Source organism: Ambystoma mexicanum, chromosome 1q, assembly GCF_040938575.1.
Source record: "Ambystoma mexicanum isolate Mex_15411 chromosome 1q, UKY_AmexF1_1, whole genome shotgun sequence".
Lineage (NCBI taxonomy): Eukaryota > Metazoa > Chordata > Amphibia > Caudata > Ambystomatidae > Ambystoma > Ambystoma mexicanum.
In genome coordinates, this window is record NC_090922.1 from 1,347,215,225 (window position 1) to 1,347,236,416 (window position 21,192).

General features: G+C 44.5%; 1 protein-coding gene across 2 annotated transcripts in view; it reads left to right on the top strand.

Moving 5' to 3' along the window:
- TTC39A (tetratricopeptide repeat domain 39A) overlaps nt 1–21,192 on the top strand; it is a 1,012,086-nt gene that overhangs the window by 567,894 nt on the left and 423,000 nt on the right. For both annotated transcript variants that reach the window (XM_069642215.1, XM_069642216.1), the window contains exon 5: nt 16,933–17,000. In XM_069642215.1, coding sequence (XP_069498316.1) covers nt 16,933–17,000 — 68 coding nt within the window. The remainder of the gene's footprint in view (nt 1–16,932; nt 17,001–21,192) is intronic.

A 21,192-nucleotide genomic window follows, 5' to 3' on the forward strand; every position in this document is an offset into this window, starting at 1 on the left:
ACTGGAGTGTCATGGGAGAGACACACATTGTTGGTGGAAGAGCGGCAAGGAAATATCCCTGCATCTACGATCATTGAGAGAATTGACTTTTTTTGAAACTTCAGAGTGTATGCTATATACTTGAGGAAAACCTTTTCTACGTTTGGAATTCTGATAAGATGGACATGAACTGAAAAAGTCAGGACACGCCAGAGTAAAGAACACAGAGTGTAGTCTATATTGCCTGCTTTCCCTTTTAAGTTGTTTTTCTAGATGGTAGGGGTAGTTTAGAAGTTAGGATTTGGACAGAGGACAAGATTTATTATTTTGACTAATTGTTCCCCTCCTTAGTTTAATTTGTTAGTTAGGGAACTTCCCTCTTAGCAATAGGGTTAGGAAGGCGTTTTCTTTAATTTAAATAAAATCTCTGTAGTAAAAGTATGTCTTCTGATCCAAGTCTTTATTTTGGTACAACACAGTACACAAAAACATTTCTGAAATGTAAGATTTGAGCCCAATACATACATTACAAAGTTCTTCATTCACCTCTCCAGGACCTTGGGGCATTCAATAATCAGTTGTTTTAACGTCTGTGGCCTCAGAGCATAAACAGAAACAACAAACCCAATCACTCCTGGGAATATTCGATCTTGCTCTCAACACTTCCTGAGTAGGTAAGAGATTCAAGCAAAGTCTTAGAAAAAATGTTCCTTTTCTTTACACAAGGACATTTTGGCCTTAATATAAGGATGGTTTAAGGCCTAACTTGCCCTATGCTAAGGTGGGATTTCCATAACTGAACAAAACTAAGGAAAGTCGTAGTCAAAAAGTTCAACTTAATAGTCTGTGTTGATCACCATTTCTTTCATTACTGACATCCCTAAACATTGTTTAGATTTAGTTGTGAGGGCAAGGATAGGTTTTGGACACAGACAAAGTTCTGAGCTTCTTCTAGCTCCCAGCTCCCTCTTCAACTCCCCTACAACACAGTGCACACAAAAAAGGGGTCTTGAGCCTCCGTCCTCAAGACAGAATTTGCAGTTCATCAAATCTCAGGGTTTCCTTCCCCAAGATTTCAACGTAGCAACTTGCATGGGTTTCAGTCTTTCAAAGTTCAACACAAAACTGCGTCCAGTTGACTCTCTAGTTTGCTTTATCAGTTCACTCACAGTTCTCCTTCTTGGTTTATTTCGCAGTGGTTTTTACTTTGACTATTTAGGGCTCACTGCTCCAGGTGCAGTTGTCAGACCACACGGTCCACCCATGACAGGTGCCGCAACCACAATCCCCACTTGTATCTCTTTGTCGGCCTCAGGTTTCCCCTGGCTAGTCTCTTGGCTTTGCCACAACGTATTACACACTTTTAAGTCTTTGGCGGTGATGCACTTTGTGGTGGATTTTCTCACGCCGCACCTTTCTATGGCATTTCTTTCACACTTGTGCTCTTTTCAGTAAGTTGCTTGCAAATGGGCACTTTCCCTTTTGGTTGTCATCCATTGTTTGCTCTGCGCATAAGGTTTTATTCCGCTCCATATGTATTAAGCTTACTTTAGCTCAGTTTTCATTCAGTTCTATATTTAATATACGTGATTCATCTTTGTTTCCAAGTTTCACTCAGTTCAGCATCCCAAAAATGTCAGTATACATAATTCATCTATGTTTTTAAAGTTTCATTCAGTTCGGTATTCAATAACCGTAACTTAGCCTTGGTTCAAAGTTTCATTCTGTTCGGTAACCATCTTCTTCTGCTTCTCTGGACGGCGGGTTCAGCCTCGGAGAGCTCCGCTCAGATTCCGGAGGTGGTACTCCACACGCCAGCGGATCTGCTGCTCCGGCACGGATGTGGATGGCATCCTTTCCTCTTCCTTCTTCGGTCGCAGCTTCAGCTGCTCTCTCTCTCTCTCTCTCCAAGGCGGATGCTCCCACCTGTGGCGGCTCAACAGTCCGACTTGCCCTTGCTTCCAGAGGTCTCTGGGACATTGGCTGGCATCGAGGCTTCCTCTCAGGTCCCACCACAGCTGCCTCCTCAGGACACAGATCCCCTACTGGTCTCTGCCATGCAGGCCTCCATGTTGCTCTCTCTGCTGCACGTTTGGTCTCCCTTTATACACCTGCAACCCTTTGACAGGTTGCAGGTGTGCACTTTAAATTGTGCTTCCTTGACCATAAATAAAAGGACATGCCTGACTTTAAAGCACTCTACAGACATCTTCTTCATCCCAGTACTAGAGTGGTGAAATGAGGTGTAAGTGTTCATCACTCGTAGTCGCCTATTTCTCATCCCAGATAAAAGGTGAGGAACAAAAGCAAGAGATTTTACAACAGCCTATAAAGGCTGGGGGAGGGTTAGGTTGGTCTTAAATAGGACAAGGGGGATACCATGTCTCGCCTGTAACCCCTCTCTTCTTTAACCACTTTCTGGTACCTCCAGAGTGGTCATATCTTTGGGCATTTTCATGGCCAATGGGACATAAATAGCAATATCCCATAACTGCTTCTGGAACAGAGGATTCTTCCTGAAAGGGGAATGCGAATACTGTGTCTCGCCTGAGGACATATTCCCAATACCCAAATATCCTCCACCCAGGTGATCCTCCCTCGCTTCTCCACCCCCAGGGCCAGGATCCAAGAGCAATGGCCTTTTGCTGACCACCTGAGAAGAGGACCCAAGGGAAGTAGATGTTAGGGCGCCCTCAGGTTTCTCACACACATCAAAATCCAACACAATCTTTTCACAATCCATTGGTTCATTATTACATATGATTCTCTGCTCCTAATCTTGAAAGAGACAATTCCCTGGAAGATCTAAAAGTTTCCTACAGATTGATAGAAGCTTCCCTTTTATCTGGGCAGATCGTGAAATCAAGCCCAGTTCATATCTCAACACAGACAGGCACGCAGTTAGGTTGACAAAGGACCTTCCTCCAAATGAAACCCACCAAGTTCTGCCAACTTTTTTCCTCGAATGTGAGTATAATCTCTGATTCATATACTAAGCAGGGTGCAAACATAGATTTATAATAGGTATGGGTCAGAAGTAAAGTATGGTGATGCACATGGCTTTCAACCTTTCTGAATTTCGGCCCAGTTGTGGCTTGCTATATAATACAAAGCTAAGGTACATAGGTTGATCTACTATCTCCAATGTCTTCGCCACCAGAAAACACGTAACGGCTACTTTCCTTTTTTTATGGAGAATAGCAACACCTTGGATTTATCACTGTTATTTTCTAAATCCTTCTCAAGCATTTACCTATCCAGTGCATTCAGGCTACGTTGAAGACAGATAGGTGTTTGGTCCAAGGTGACCAAGTCATCTGTGTAAGCCAAATAATGCAAAGGTAGTGTACCTAGGTGTGGAGATCTGGCTTTGATCTTGCTAACATTAATATTAATATCCACTATGTACAGGTCAAAGAGTTGTGTTGAATCCTCAGATGTCGTCCCTTCTTCCCTAGGGGGAGCCCCTTCCCATGTGGCCAGGGAGGTGAGGCATCTACCTGATAGACCTCCAGGTGGTGGTACTCAATGAGAGGATCATATGGGTGGGAGGCCCCCCTGTGGTATTAGGGACGACCATCAGGAGAGAATGCGGTATACCCGCCCATCACCTGACCCTAGACCCTCTTTCTACAAACCTTAGAACAACCACTTCCCTAATAGGCTCATGAGTTGTGGTCACCCTGCCATTACTCTAGAAAGTACAAGGACGAGGAAGAATATGAGTTACCTAAATGAAGATCCATTTCCTAGTACTGTGACGAGAGATATCCCCAATGACTCATAGGGGAGTCCGAAGATCAGTACTGTGACGAGGGAGATGCGGGAAAGCATGAGGATTCCACTTAAGAACCACAAGGAACAGTCTAGTGGTTACTGGTTTCTGATTGGTCCCTCTAGAATAGAAATAGAGGAGGGAAACCAGGAAGTGTTGTCAAGCTTTCCCTGGAGGAGTAGGGAGCTGGAATCCGGTGCTGGAACAGAAGGGGCTGTCGACAACTGCACTACCCAGAGAGAGGGGGAACCCTTGATCCCGAGCAGCCTGTGGGGAACTAAGGGAAGCTGGAGTCTCCCTCACTGGGAGAACCAAGAAGGTTTTGCCTCCCAAAAAGAGGGGGAACCCTGGAGTGCAAGCAGTGTGTAAGGGACTAATGGAACCAGGAGACTCCCTCACTGGAAGAGAACACCTAGCGAGCCACCAAGAGAAGACCAAGAAAGCCCAGGGGAAGCAGCAAAAGCATACCACTCGGCTCAACCACACCAATTTGTGTGTCCAAGCTTCTCGAGTCTCGCAGAGGTGAGACATTTTCTCTCCAACAGCATCAGTCTCTAACACTCTGCCTCCAGTCCTTAAATCTCCCGGGCGCTGGTGCTTTCGGAAAAACAACTATAACGCTCACTGGACTTGTGGCTTCTTCCCTGTGCCCTCTTCCTCGTCCCAGTATTCAGGTGATTCTGGGAAAATTAGTCCATTGTTGACTGTTGATGTAAACGTTTTTGGAAAATCACTTTCAATAGTTCTGAATGGTAAATCAGTACTGTATGATGGATAAATAGAACTGGAAGAGGTGTTCTTGAAGTTTCCACATTTTAGACCAGGGTTGCAGGTTTGGTCTATATGCACTGAGTCAAGGATTTTCCTATTCTCCCTAGGGGAAGGTGTGGGCATATGGCAATAGGCTATAAGGGTATTGGTTATGAGATGATTATCTTCAAGGGCAAATAGGGGAAACCATGTCTCATCCAGTGAAGCCATGGCATCTCCTCGGAGGCTGTCGCCACCCATGTGATGCTCTCTCATATAGCCGCCCCCAGCGTCAGCATCAGGTAGGAGTTTACTGCTTGGAGATCAGTGATGACTCCATTGGATTCATCACAGAGTGTTCTAAAAAAAGCAATGATCGCCAAGCCCAATCTGTATAAAAAAAGTATACTGCCCTTTCAGCAGGGCCATATTTGGCAAATCCAAAGATGTGTCATCATTCTTATGTTCCCAAAATTATATTAAATTTCATGCACATAGCAAGCTGGGGCCCTCACTGGTGCTATTGTCCACTTCGCTTTCTCATAAGGTTATTTCAAAAGAGTACATTAGGATTGTACCAGACTGTCCCACTTGGAATAATTAACCTTCGATCGGAAACAAATTATAATTTTGGATTACCTGCTTTGTGCAGAAATACCTAGTGTACTACTCTTATAACAAACATATATTATAGAGAGGAAGGAATTCCCTGTTACCCAATAAAACAGTGCAGGGTGTTATTTTTTCAAAAAAGCAAAATATAACAGGGGTTCTTGCAGCAACGATACCTTTATTAGGCTAACTAAATATTTGTGTCCGCTTGCTTTCAAGACTACGCGGGTCTCTATTTCATTACCTCATTGCTGGAAGATTCCCTGTGTTTTGCCCTTTTTTTTTTTTTACAAATACTCATCATCTTGGACTAAAAAATACCAAGATGGAAGTGATCATTAGAAATTAACATTTTAGATTTTAAAAATATCTTGTTTACAAAACTAGCACAATTAAATAATGTCCTTTCTTTTACTGAATGCTTTCGCAAAAAACACAGTCCTCTCCTCTCCTAGCCCCACCCCTTCTCCCCCCCCCCATCAAAGTGGGTGTTTATTTTCTGGTAGGGCAGCTGCAATTAATTGCTGGGCTGGGTCTAGCAAACTCGCACATGACAGCATGACCCTTGCCCACACAGTGAGACAGAGGCCTGGTGTGAGACAGAGGAAAAAGTGAGTGAGAGTGAGAGATAGAACTACATTGGTGTAACAACGAGGGTGATCCTGTTCAAGAGAGCTTCAATGGACATGGTGGCCCTATTCACAGAGCGAGGGGCAGAGAGAAGCCAAAAGGAACACCCAGTTTATGGACATGGGCCATCGGTGAAGGTAGCAAATGTTTAAATAGCCCTCTTTAAAACAGATCCCTGCAGCCTATGCTACAGTATAATTTTTTTTAAAGGCTTTCATTAACTGCAGTTTCCTGTGAAACAGCGGGTGCTGTCTCCAGTGAGAAACAACCACCTGGCGCCCATTGCGCGATCTGGTTGGCAAATAAAGGCAATGTGGATACAAATAAATCAGTGGAGCTGCCGAGCTGGCATGTGCGTGTCACTGCAGAGATCGCAAACAAGATACGGGATGGAGGCTACAGTGTGGTGTGAGCCGGACTGGCTTGCTTGGCTGTTTAGATTCAGGGCTGGGACTGGGAGTCAGAATTTCCATTCATGTCTAGTTTTTGTTGCCACTTTAACTCTGGGATATCTTCTGAACCTCACTATATAACTGTGACTTCGTAGATGTAGCAAAATAATTCAAAGATGCATAGCAAGCTTTAGTATAAAACTAATTGCAGCGATCCCTCTTTCTCTCGCTCAGGTGCTGCCGTGGTGAATGCTAGTGATTGAACCGCCTGGGGTTGGGGGAACAGGGAGAGAAGGAAAGGGCGCATGCTTGCGGGATGGCGAGCGAACACCGCGGGCGCGTTCTTGAGAGATATCAGATGGTCACCCACACAATAAAGCCTGATCATTGTACATACTGCCGGGCTGAGTTCCCTTTATTCAACTACACTGCCATGCAACACTGGTGACAATGATAGGACTTCAATAATATCCCATATAATTCTGAAGAAACATAAGAGACCTATATCAATATGCAAAATGGAACGATGTGCTCTTGGTGAAGAATAACTCCAGAGGAACCAGAAAGGGAAGTGAACTATTTACTTTAGATCCAGATGACAAGGTGATACAATAAGGTAATTTCAAGCTAAGTAAGAAGGAAGGTACAGGAAACATCCACCCGCTCCCACTCTCTCATGGTCTCATCCAACAACTGACATCCATGGAACATTCAGGGCACTCACACCACAACATTCCACTGATCAGCACTCCACCAGGCATTCCATCGTGTTTAAAGCTAGAGGGTGCTTCCTGTTGACATGGAGTCAATGTTATATGTACACTTATGGCGTCTGAGAGTAATGTAAATACTAGTGCTATTGAAAGGCAATCTTTTGGATCCCTTTGGCTGGGAAGAGACTTGCTGCTTACACATTGTAGAGATGCCAAATCGAAGAAAAATTGCTAGCTGCAAACAATCCCACACTAGATGAAGCACTAATGATTGCAAACACAGCAGAAGAAGATTTCATTAGGTTAACAAAAGGAAATTGCAACTCTTCATGTTCATGCTATAACTACGAGAAAGAGATTCACAGCTTGATCATAGGCATCACGAGCAAGGCAAACTTTGCAATGGCAAAGACAAATGTGTTAGATATGGAGATGCATCACATGGTAGTCTGAAATTAGCGAGCCAGTGATTCCGTTTACCTGCATGTTTCTGGACTGGCATACTTCGAGTTCGATGGTGAGATGGCCGGAATGATCCCATCATCAAAAACTGCTGGTATTACCGGCACCGCTATTACCAGTAATACCAGCAACCCCCCCATTGAGTTGAATTGGATTACCATCCTTACCGTCACCTGTAATTCCGGCAGACCAGGTGCCGGTAACAGTAATTCTGTTTGCTGGTAATTCCGTTTGGTGGTATCCTGCCAAATTTACCGGTGGGATACCACGAAACATGTAATTAGGTCTTGCTAGAGAGAAAACATGTTCCAGATGCATAAGGAAAGGTCACTATAGCAAGCTATGCAGAAGGCAACGGTACAAGACAATTAAAATACTTCAAGTGAGTACAGAAATGGAAGATTCGGAACGAGACAATAAAGCTCCTGTGTTTCTGGTTCACCAGCAGGAAATAAGGAAAATATCGAAACCGTACTGTGAAACCACAGGGAAGGATCACAAAGTGAAAAAGTTCGCTGGTTCTGAGCTAAAAACACTGCTTATACAGATGCTAAATCATTTCTGAAAATGGTAAACTCGAATTACACTCTTGCCAACTTAGTGAGCTGCTTGGCAGGCCAAACCTCATTTAATGTCATGGATTGCCTTTCAAGGTTTTAAAATGTGTTGTTTTCCAAACCTGAGATGCAGTTATTCATCTAGAACCTTGTTACATGTGTGTGTGATTTCTGATAGATAGGGAGGTTCTCATTCCTGGTGTACACTAAATAAAATTCAATGCATATTTATTGAAAAAAAGCCACTTCAAAGGGTTGTCAACAAAAACTCGAGCAGCAGTTTAGGCCACTCTGTCTGAAATTGCTCCAGTGATTGTACTGTCTGAGACACACTATTCTGTGATGCGAGAGTCTCACTCTTGCTGTGTCGCTTAAATAGGATTCCTCACAGGGTGGGTGAATTTGGTGAAATGTACTGTATTGTCTCATGTTGTTTGTTAAACATTACACAAGGAATTAAAAATCAGTTCTAGATTATACAATATAGTCAGTGTGTTAAGTAATGTGATCTTGGCTCATTACGAGTTTGCCGGTATTCTGGCAGTAAATCCGCCAGAATACCAACATACGGAATTGTTGATACGACCACCGTGTCAGGCAGCATTACTACTGCAGTTATCACCTCTGGCGGTAATACCACCTGATTACTAGTGGTGGTTTGCCTTTGTTAATCCCCATTTAATAGTCCATAGGACAACATTTGGGATTGTTGCCGGTATTACCTCTGCCGGTATTACCAGATGGTAATCTCTGTGATTTTTGAAGGTAAAGTGGAGGAGTTACCTCAGAGGGAACAAAAAAAAATTGCTCATGTTAAGTGTTACAGGGTTGCCAGTAACCCGCCGCCTACCGGCAGGTTCTACCGTCCGACCCCTGAATGAGGGCCAATGGGCCTCATTCCGAGATTGGAGGTAGTCATGGCTCTGTTTGCGCCATGACTGCCTCCAATAACGGGACCGAGTCCGGTGTGGTGCAATGAGGACTTACCGGTCTAGTCTGACCCTGGCGGGACCGGTAGATCCCCATTGCACCAACCATTCCCCATTCCCATGTGAGCCCCCATAGGGCTCAATGGGAATGGGGAAGGCGCTATTTACGGGCCTGCTAATGGCTTTGCAAGAAATCTTAGTTTGGTAAGTCAGAGGCAGCCTCTCATTGTGACAGCCAAAAGGGGTTTCTCAGTGCTGGTAGCAGCACTACCGTGATATCACAGGTGGTGGCGATACGGTTATTTCCCATTCCCATGGAGTCCCATAAACCTGAAGCACCGACACAGTTAGTAACAGTGCTGGTGCTTCAGTGAAAAGCCTGCTGGTAACTCCCGGCAAGTCAGGCCGTGCTCATACGTTGCTACCAGCACCTTAATTTCCAAACCACCATTCTTATAATGCATGTGTAGGAATACCAGAAGTTGATCTGACTGGCAGCTGTGGAACTCCAAATAATGTGAAAAGTACATTTGAATAGTTGGCTCAAGGCAATGCTGGCTTCTCACTGGGCTTGACAGTTAAACACACCCTTTTGGTCTGGTAACAAGAATAAAAGCATTTTCCCCCATGAAGTGGAGGAGCAGAAGCGACACGCAGAGGCAAACGCCCGACGCAACAATGTCATTGGGAGGCAGAGTGGAGCTGGCTGTGGCACGGAGAAGGAGGTCTGCAGGGAGACTCAGAGAGAAACTGGGAGAGAAGCCAGAGAGAATGACAAATGTGACCGACATGGCGAACAGTTGTGCAGAGTCGGCGAGGCCGAGATTAGCCGGCCCGAGGGAAGGCGTGACCATGCAGAGGACATGGTGGGTCTGGAGCCCAGGAAACTACACTGAATCCGGCGAGCGAGATAGGAACGAGCCCCCATTCGCAGTACTCGAAACCAGAGAGAAAGCAAAATAGAGGCGAGCGAAGAAACATTTCCCCATGTGTTCAGGATAGGAAGCACAGGAGCTAGGAAGAACGTCAGCATCACTGGGTCAAAACCACCTTGCTGGAGCAGGGCCTGCTACAGAGAAGGTGTGCGAGTTGCTCACAGTAGAGGGGGGCACAGAGACCCGACCTTGAGAACATGAGAAGGATCGACAAGTCTACATCCCTGTAAGGGGCTACCAGTTCAGAGAGGAAGTTGGACATAAATAGTAAAGGGGGTTACAGGAGCCTGAAAACCCTGACCCTTGTAATCAGCCAAATGGCTCAAAGTCACACCCAAAAGCCAGGAGAAAGATATGTTAGGAGTGGATATACATAGTCCTAATCAAGCAACACACTGGAAACTAGAGAACTAAGAGAGGAATCATCCCAAGGGGAAACCAGAATCACGCAATACTGGAGTGTCATGGGAGAGACACACATTGTTGGTGGAAGAGCGGCAAGGAAATATCCCTGCATCTACGATCATTGAGAGAATTGACTTTTTTTGAAACTTCAGAGTGTATGCTATATACTTGAGGAAAACCTTTTCTACGTTTGGAATTCTGATAAGATGGACATGAACTGAAAAAGTCAGGACACGCCAGAGTAAAGAACACAGAGTGTAGTCTATATTGCCTGCTTTCCCTTTTAAGTTGTTTTTCTAGATGGTAGGGGTAGTTTAGAAGTTAGGATTTGGACAGAGGACAAGATTTATTATTTTGACTAATTGTTCCCCTCCTTAGTTTAATTTGTTAGTTAGGGAACTTCCCTCTTAGCAATAGGGTTAGGAAGGCGTTTTCTTTAATTTAAATAAAATCTCTGTAGTAAAAGTATGTCTTCTGATCCAAGTCTTTATTTTGGTACAACACAGTACACAAAAACAATTCTGAAATGTAAGATTTGAGCCCAATACATACATTACAAAGTTCTTCATTCACCTCTCCAGGACCTTGGGGCATTCAATAATCAGTTGTTTTAACGTCTGTGGCCTCAGAGCATAAACAGAAACAACAAACCCAATCACTCCTGGGAATATTCGATCTTGCTCTCAACACTTCCTGAGTAGGTAAGAGATTCAAGCAAAGTCTTAGAAAAAATGTTCCTTTTCTTTACACAAGGACATTTTGGCCTTAATATAAGGATGGTTTAAGGCCTAACTTGCCCTATGCTAAGGTGGGATTTCCATAACTGAACAAAACTAAGGAAAGTCGTAGTCAAAAAGTTCAACTTAATAGTCTGTGTTGATCACCATTTCTTTCATTACTGACATCCCTAAACATTGTTTAGATTTAGTTGTGAGGGCAAGGATAGGTTTTGGACACAGACAAAGTTCTGAGCTTCTTCTAGCTCCCAGCTCCCTCTTCAACTCCCCTACAACACAGTGCACACAAAAAAGGGGTCTTGAGCCTCCGTCCTCAAGACAGAATTTGCAGTTCGTCAAATCTCAGGGTTTCCTTCCCCAAGATTTCAACGTAGCAACTTGCATGGGTTTCAGTCTTTCAAAGTTCAACACAAAACTGCGTCCAGTTGACTCTCTAGTTTGCTTTATCAGTTCACTCACAGTTCTCCTTCTTGGTTTATTTCGCAGTGGTTTTTACTTTGACTATTTAGGGCTCACTGCTCCAGGTGCAGTTGTCAGACCACACGGTCCACCCATGACAGGTGCCGCAACCACAATCCCCACTTGTATCTCTTTGTCGGCCTCAGGTTTCCCCTGGCTAGTCTCTTGGCTTTGCCACAACGTATTACACACTTTTAAGTCTTTGGCGGTGATGCACTTTGTGGTGGATTTTCTCACGCCGCACCTTTCTATGGCATTTCTTTCACACTTGTGCTCTTTTCAGTAAGTTGCTTGCAAATGGGCACTTTCCCTTTTGGTTGTCATCCATTGTTTGCTCTGCGCATAAGGTTTTATTCCGCTCCATATGTATTAAGCTTACTTTAGCTCAGTTTTCGTTCAGTTCTATATTTAATATACGTGATTCATCTTTGTTTCCAAGTTTCACTCAGTTCAGCATCCCAAAAATGTCAGCATACATAATTCATCTATGTTTTTAAAGTTTCATTCAGTTCGGTATTCAATAACCGTAACTTAGCCTTGGTTCAAAGTTTCATTCTGTTCGGTAACCATCTTCTTCTGCTTCTCTGGACGGCGGGTTCAGCCTCGGAGAGCTCCGCTCAGATTCCGGAGGTGGTACTCCACACGCCAGCGGATCTGCTGCTCCGGCACGGATGTGGATGGCATCCTTTCCTCTTCCTTCTTCGGTCGCAGCTTCAGCTGCTCTCTCTCTCTCTCTCTCCAAGGCGGATGCTCCCACCTGTGGCGGCTCAACAGTCCGACTTGCCCTTGCTTCCAGAGGTCTCTGGGACATTGGCTGGCATCGAGGCTTCCTCTCAGGTCCCACCACAGCTGCCTCCTCAGGACACAGATCCCCTACTGGTCTCTGCCATGCAGGCCTCCATGTTGCTCTCTCTGCTGCACGTTTGGTCTCCCTTTATACACCTGCAACCCTTTGACAGGTTGCAGGTGTGCACTTTAAATTGTGCTTCCTTGACCATAAATAAAAGGACATGCCTGACTTTAAAGCACTCTACAGACATCTTCTTCATCCCAGTACTAGAGTGGTGAAATGAGGTGTAAGTGTTCATCACTCGTAGTCGCCTATTTCTCATCCCAGATAAAAGGTGAGGAACAAAAGCAAGAGATTTTACAACAGCCTATAAAGGCTGGGGGAGGGTTAGGTTGGTCTTAAATAGGACAAGGGGGATACCATGTCTCGCCTGTAACCCCTCTCTTCTTTAACCACTTTCTGGTACCTCCAGAGTGGTCATATCTTTGGGCATTTTCATGGCCAATGGGACATAAATAGCAATATCCCATAACTGCTTCTGGAACAGAGGATTCTTCCTGAAAGGGGAATGCGAATACTGTGTCTCGCCTGAGGACATATTCCCAATACCCAAATATCCTCCACCCAGGTGATCCTCCCTCGCTTCTCCACCCCCAGGGCCAGGATCCAAGAGCAATGGCCTTTTGCTGACCACCTGAGAAGAGGACCCAAGGGAAGTAGATGTTAGGGCGCCCTCAGGTTTCTCACACACATCAAAATCCAACACAATCTTTTCACAATCCATTGGTTCATTATTACATATGATTCTCTGCTCCTAATCTTGAAAGAGACAATTCCCTGGAAGATCTAAAAGTTTCCTACAGATTGATAGAAGCTTCCCTTTTATCTGGGCAGATCGTGAAATCAAGCCCAGTTCATATCTCAACACAGACAGGCACGCAGTTAGGTTGACAAAGGACCTTCCTCCAAATGAAACCCACCAAGTTCTGCCAACTTTTTTCCTCGAATGTGAGTATAATCTCTGATTCATATACTAAGCAGGGTGCAAACATAGATTTATAATAGGTATGGGTCAGAAGTAAAGTATGGTGATGCACATGGCTTTCAACCTTTCTGAATTTCGGCCCAGTTGTGGCTTGCTATATAATACAAAGCTAAGGTACATAGGTTGATCTACTATCTCCAATGTCTTCGCCACCAGAAAACACGTAACGGCTACTTTCCTTTTTTTATGGAGAATAGCAACACCTTGGATTTATCACTGTTATTTTCTAAATCCTTCTCAAGCATTTACCTATCCAGTGCATTCAGGCTACGTTGAAGACAGATAGGTGTTTGGTCCAAGGTGACCAAGTCATCTGTGTAAGCCAAATAATGCAAAGGTAGTGTACCTAGGTGTGGAGATCTGGCTTTGATCTTGCTAACATTAATATTAATATCCACTATGTACAGGTCAAAGAGTTGTGTTGAATCCTCAGATGTCGTCCCTTCTTCCCTAGGGGGAGCCCCTTCCCATGTGGCCAGGGAGGTGAGGCATCTACCTGATAGACCTCCAGGTGGTGGTACTCAATGAGAGGATCATATGGGTGGGAGGCCCCCCTGTGGTATTAGGGACGACCATCAGGAGAGAATGCGGTATACCCGCCCATCACCTGACCCTAGACCCTCTTTCTACAAACCTTAGAACAACCACTTCCCTAATAGGCTCATGAGTTGTGGTCACCCTGCCATTACTCTAGAAAGTACAGGGACGAGGAAGAATATGAGTTACCTAAATGAAGATCCATTTCCTAGTACTGTGACGAGAGATATCCCCAATGACTCATAGGGGAGTCCGAAGATCAGTACTGTGACGAGGGAGATGCGGGAAAGCATGAGGATTCCACTTAAGAACCACAAGGAACAGTCTAGTGGTTACTGGTTTCTGATTGGTCCCTCTAGAATAGAAATAGAGGAGGGAAACCAGGAAGTGTTGTCAAGCTTTCCCTGGAGGAGTAGGGAGCTGGAATCCGGTGCTGGAACAGAAGGGGCTGTCGACAACTGCACTACCCAGAGAGAGGGGGAACCCTTGATCCCGAGCAGCCTGTGGGGAACTAAGGGAAGCTGGAGTCTCCCTCACTGGGAGAACCAAGAAGGTTTTGCCTCCCAAAAAGAGGGGGAACCCTGGAGTGCAAGCAGTGTGTAAGGGACTAATGGAACCAGGAGACTCCCTCACTGGAAGAGAACACCTAGCGAGCCACCAAGAGAAGACCAAGAAAGCCCAGGGGAAGCAGCAAAAGCATACCTGTGTTGTCGAGGACCGAAACCCTAGCAGACAAGTGCAAAGGTATGCAGAGGGGGACCGGGAAGGCACAGGGGGACCCCATAAGATGTGGATGTGAGGGGGTGAAAGAATACCCCAAAGAGAATCAGAGGGAGGCCTGGCAGGATAGAGAACCGATTCCAGTCAAGAGACATTACAAGGCTTTAAGAGGGGTGGAGGACCCTAACATTAAGAAACCAAGATAATTATGCACACTAGAGAATGCCTAGCAGGCTAGTGAACCGGGCCTACAAGAAACATGCTACAAACCTGAAAAAGGGGACTGGGACCCATATGTGAAGAGCCAAAGTAAAGAGGTCTGGGACTTACTGTAGTCCCTGGCAGGCTGAACTGTGACCTTATTAAGTGGAGGGGTCTGGGACTTATATTTGAGAAGCAACAGAAAGGGGTCTGGGACCCATATGTGAAAAAACAAAATAGAGGGGTCTAGGACCCAAGGCAGTCCTTGGCAGGAGAGTATAACAGGGCTTCCAGCTGAACTGTGCAGCAGTCTTCCAAGACCCAGTACCTGGGCATACGGTGAACCAGGTTGGCTGTGCCAGGAAAAGCAAATAAGGGGATGAGAAAATATTACCCATGACCAGGTTGGAGGAAGAAAGACTGACCCAATGCCTGGCAGGAGAGTATACCAGGCAGGCTGGGAGTGATCAGAAACTGATGAACTGTATATTGCGAATACTGTGAACATTGGGTTTTGTACAAAAAAACTGTATCTAAACGTTTGCATGTACAAAAAGTTCTACAAATGCTAGCACCAAAAGTTCGAACACCAAAAGTTCGAACATTTGGGGCTAGCATTGCAGGTAAGTTTAAAAAAATAAAAACACGGGTTGTCCCCCCGCAACACCCCGCTCACTATACTTAACAGTATAGTGAGCGGGGGTTGTGGGGGAAACCCCTGCAGCCCTCCTTAAAAGAAAAAAAAAGAAAAGGACCCTGCAGTGCCAGTTCCCGATCACAGAAGTGAAAGGGAACTGGCGCTGCAGGGACCCAGCTTGAAGAGAAGGTAAGTGGGGTTTGTTTATGTTGGGGGTGTGGGGTGTGTGGAGGGTGTGGGTGGGGGGTATGGGTGGGGGGTGTGACATGGCTGTGTTGTGGGTGTGTGGATATTTACGTATGTTCGCATGAGAAAGTTGCAAACTTTTGGTAGTTCGCACCTTTCTCATGCGAACATTCCGGCCGCGGTAAATTCAACTACAGTCGGATCACGTGGATTCTGAACATTGTAACTAGAGTCATTCCGCTTGGTGGTGTTTGTAAGATTGCTGAGAAGCCAATAAACTAGAGGTATCTGCTTGGCACTGTAAACATTGTAACCAGGGGAAGAGAGACATTCGACCTGGTGCTGTTGTAGGAATCCTGAGAAGCCAAGATTCTGCTTTTCAGTTTCAGATTTCTGCTTTTGTCCAACTTAATAACCTTGGTATATGTTGATCACCTCGTAGTAGATTTTATCGAGGATGATCAAATAGTTTTTTTACGTACGAATTTCACCGTAAATATATGCAGGGGCTTGTTAGTATAATAATTATGCTGGGGTGAAAATTGGGTGGGCACTACCAGGGGTCTCCCTCTGCATATACTTGTGAAATGCAATTTGGTGCCTTACAAGAATGCTGCAGTAATCTTTGATGATGCATCCTTTTCTTTGAATGACTTTGGCATCCAGACAATCGGCAAATGGAGTATTAGTGGTTCAAAGTCCCCTCCGTATGTGTTCAATGAAATCTTTAGGAACAGGAGTTTGCCTTCTTTAATGAAGTCTGAAGGAACATGCTCTGGAAAATCCAAAGAGGCAAAAGGTACAACTAAAAGATCTTAATCTGGACCCCAGACACCTGCAGAGTTTTAAACCAGTGACCAACTTAACTTTCCCAGATAAATTAATTGGTAGTTTAGACACAAATGTTGTGGTCATTAGTAGATGATTTTCAAGTAGGATGTTAACACGAGAAGTTGGTGCCCACGGTGGATGTCTAATGCATGATGGCAGATAGCTTTATGTTATTACACCACTTTTGTTAAGTAGAGCCCTGCATTTATATGTGCCAGTACTAACTTAATCCCCTTCCTCCCAGACCTCCGTTTGGGATATTCAGGTAAGGAGAAGTTGACAAAAAGTGAAGGTCTGATTACCAGTTCCCTCCATTCACTGCCTTGGATTGCTCGTTCATTAGCGCTTATTTTCTATTTGCAAGCATGTGATTGGATATATTTCAGCCCATTAGTGTGTGTTCTGATCGGTTACCGTTGTTAATTCCCTCAACACGTAATACAATGCCGGCTTGATATCTTTTGGTGGTTTTGATAAAATCATAAGCATTCATCCAAGGAATAGTAAATTAAATGAATGAGGCACGCTTCATCAGCTGGCAATGAGTCCTTCATAATATTTTGCTTTTATAAATCATTGTAGAACTCACATTCTTATGCTGTGTTAACTCTTCTTGTTTACTAATTCATTTTGTTTGTTTCCCCCATCAGAGGAAATTCATGCTGAAGTTTGCTATGCTGAATGTTTGCTTCTAAGAGCTGCACTAACATTCCTACAGGTACAGTTAGAAAGTATTCGAAGGGGCACTTCAAATACAGTAGTGTGACAATGAAATTCCTTTCTGTGCTACTCTCTGACTACATTGATGATCTAATTAGAGCAGATATTAACACGGTAAAGTAGTCAAACCTAATTCACATGTTAGGTCCTACATATTTTACCCAACTTAATGAAGGTACCTTGGTTACAGAAAAATATAATTACCTGGAAGGTCGTTGTCACCCTACTTTATCATTTCTTCCCTGATGCATTAGAAACAGCCCCTACTTGAACCGTTTACACATTTTCTTTAAACATTCATTAACACGATAAGAGGGACTTCAAACTACTGTTCTGCTCTGCTTTCCACAAAACTCAGGAATTTAGATTTTTGTTCTGTTGATGACAGATTTTCTCATATCTTTATAAATTACCTTTTTCTTCCATTCTGGTTCTTTTCTGCAATGGAATTCATTTCCATGTCATGCGTGGTCATTAAAACGCTTGAGTGTAGCAATACGCACAGTGCTTGTGATGGATAAATGCAGGGTTGGTTGCCATGCAGATGTTTGCAAATCCTTTCAACTAGTCACTAGTAGAACATGAGTTGTCATTGTTGTAGGGTGAGGGGGCTGCTTTTCAGGAAATAAGATAATATTCCAAAATGAAATCTATGAGATGGAGGCTTAGATAGTAGTGCTGGACTTGTGTTTATATTCAAAAGTAGGAGCAGGTTTACCTTTGAGATTGTGCAAACTATTTCTATTGAAATGCCTCCTACGTGTGTTTTTCTCTTTCACCTTGATTGTGAATACCCTGAACTCTTGGAGACCCTTGGCAAGCCCAATTCTACCAGATCGTAACTTACATTAACAATCTCATTTTTCTTAGACACAGCCCTTTGAATGATAAAATAGAACATTAGAAATATAAGGAAGAGATTTAGAAGATGGGATTATAGGTCATTTAAAAAGAAGCATCAGACATGAAATAAAGATGGCTGGATGAACTCCCAAGAAGTTCTCTTCTGCGCCACAGTAGTCGAGGCACAACATGGTATTCGGAGAGAAACACAGGCACCATTTGGAAAACTACTGGTTCTGTGTCGCTATGACCTCACTGCAAGACTCAATGGAGTCTCTTAAACAATCTTTTGTGGAGAGGTCATGAAGACCGATTCAGCACTCCCTCCTATGGTGTTGAATATCTCTTTTACTCCTAGGTTTGAGTGGTCACCTTTGATAACTGCATCTTGGTCTACTCAATACCTCTCTTCTTTTTTGCATGCATTATGCTGATTCTCCGACAGTCACTCCAGCCAAATCTACTGCTCTCTGGGTCAACTGGCGCAATGGATTTAATCTTCCATGGAATCCTGGACTACAACATTGGCCCAGGCTCTGTCACAGGCAGCATGTGAAAATCAATGTTTCTATCAGTTCCAGAAGTTGATGAAGTCACAGGCCATGTCTTCTTACTTCAATGGCTTGATTAACGATCCACTGCCTCCACAGTCACTGGCACCAGCCATGCCAGCTCCTAAAGCTCCCATGCCACCAATGCCTTTGGCTCGCACTCCATCAATGGATCTGCCTCCTACATTGGCACCTAAGCCTTCAACTCCTATATTGTGTTCTCTAGTGCGATTTCAGCGATTAATCAGCAGATTGGAAATAGGAGCCATACGCCATTATTGGGTGCGTCTCTGGTTAAATACACTCTCTCAGATGGCACAGAGGAGATGCTTCCATCCTCCACCAAGTCTTTCCATGAAAGGATTAAAGGCGTAGCAGGATTTTTGAACCTTCCAATTGCAGTGGACCCGCCTCGCAGGCGTGTTGGGTCTCAGGGTTTCTGATTATTCCGGCATCCCCATACAAAAAGATGTGCTACCTGAGGCTTGTAAGGTTTGGGACAAAACACACTCTGCAGCATCAGTAATCAAGCATCTGGACCTACAGGCAGTTGGGCTTCGATACAGTCAACCTGATGGTTCAACCGCCACCATCTTCATCTGTTGTGGTGGCAACGGCTTACTTATTCTTCAAGGGATCCTACTCTTTGACTACCACTAAGGCAGGCTAATACCAACGATTTAATAGCAGCAGCCAATCAAGCCCTTTTCAAAGAAGCTCACAGATTTGATTTTCAGGGAAATTTGTCAACAGAGAAAGAAGCAGCCTTTCATACTGTTTTGACGGATGGGAAGTCCAAAGCACAAGAACTTCTGAAACCGTCAGCCCACCACATTGACACAGCAGCACTTCATATGTGTATTGGCGTGAACATGTGAAGACTTGCTTAGATGCTTTCTTCTAACTTTGCACAGGATGTTCAGGACAAGATCCTTATTTACCCATTGAAGGGGCTGAGCTCTACCACACATCAACAGACGAGGAAGCTCAGAAAGAAAAATACCTCAACCATTTCAGCAAAGTTGTTGGAGGTCTTGACGAAGCACCCTTAGAAGATCTTCCAATCAAGCTCATCAGCAAAGCAGGATTTTACGTCTAGGACTCCTGACAGTTCTGTGAAAGGAGACGGAGACAGACACCGCTTGATAGGTCTCCCAGCTTACCCAGCAAGGAACAGTTTGTGGCTTCCTAGGGCTTGTAAGGGACATCTAGAACCACTTCCCACCTTCCCCCTTTGGAAGGAGAAGCAAAGGTTACGTGCTTGTCTAGGTTTACCCGGGTTAGAGTCAACATCAAGGCGGGTTGGATCAACATCACAAAAGACCCATGGGTTCTCTATGTGGTATCCAAGGTGCAAAGGCTATCCCTTCCAGATCTTCCGACCTCCTTTCCTTCCTTAAGACAGGCAGGCTCAGATCTTCTTCTCCCAGAAGTGAACAAACATTTGGAGACAAGCACTCTGGAATATGTTCCATATCTGAGCAAGACCATGGTTTGTATTCTAGGTTCTTCACTGTCTCCAAGAAAAACCAGGTGGGCCTGCAGACAGTGTTGGACCTGTGACCCCTCAACCTATTTTTACCCACACAAAAATTAAAGATGACAACACCTGCTCACATCCATGCTGCCCTCAGGCAAGGAGACTGATTATGTGCAATAGACATGAAGGATGTTTACCTACGTGCTAGGATCCCGCACAGGAAGTTCCTCTGTCTATCTTTGGAAGATGTGCTCTTCCAATACAGATTCGATCATTTGGCATGAATGCAGCCCCCAGAGTATTCACGAAATTCAAGGCGTCAGTCAGGGCACATCTTTGTCAAAGAGGTATTCATAACTACCAATACCTGGAGGATTGGATGACCAGAGCCACATCAGAGGACGAGGTGAGTGCTGATCTTTTGAATCTCCTGGCCCTGCTGTTCGAACTAAGGGCCTGATTCACAGATGCATTTTAGAATGGCACAAACCCATTGGAAAATGCTCCATGAATCATGCCCCAAGTCTTTCGGTAAATCGCGAGAAATAACATTTTCATCTGACACCGAACATTCTCTTCTTTGGCCATCAAAAGGGTTTCAGCCGACACAAGACTGTATCATGAATATACAACAGACAATCGCTGATTGCACAGTCGAGGGATGATTTCTGTGTGGTGGTTTCAGCACCTCCTTGGGCTCATGGCAGCATGTGTCATCGCAGTTGCTCATGCTCGGCTTTGGATTAGGAGAATTTACTTAAGCATGGTTGATCTCAGGATTCGGGCGTTAGACCTCCAGTTTAGTTTAGTTTAGTTTAGTTTATTATTTGATAATGCGCTCAAAACCCTGGGGTAGCCAGGCGCAGCGGTAACAAGAATACTTAAGCTTGGTTACATACAATGAATGTGTTACATGTTATTACAGTATTTACAGTACACATATACAAGCTGGGTACATCAGATCACACTAGTCTATAGTACAGGTTTCAAGGCAGTCCAGGTTTCAAATTATTACATGCAAAGATCTAGTGTCTAGTGCCGGGGACCAGTTTGGTGGATGTCTTTAGACCAGAGCCAGGTTTTCACTTTACATCTGAATCTAGAGTAGGGTTGATCAACTCTTAGTGCAGAAGGGAGTGCGTTCCAAGCGCAGGCCGCTCTAACCGGGAAACTAGCACCACCCATTTTGTGAGTTTGAATCTGGGGGTGTCTAGCAGAAGATGGTTAGAGGCTCTTGTGTGGTGGCTGGTGGATGTTCTAGTCAGTCTGGCCGAGATATAAGGTGGTGCGGTATTGTTCAGTCCTTTGTACGTGAT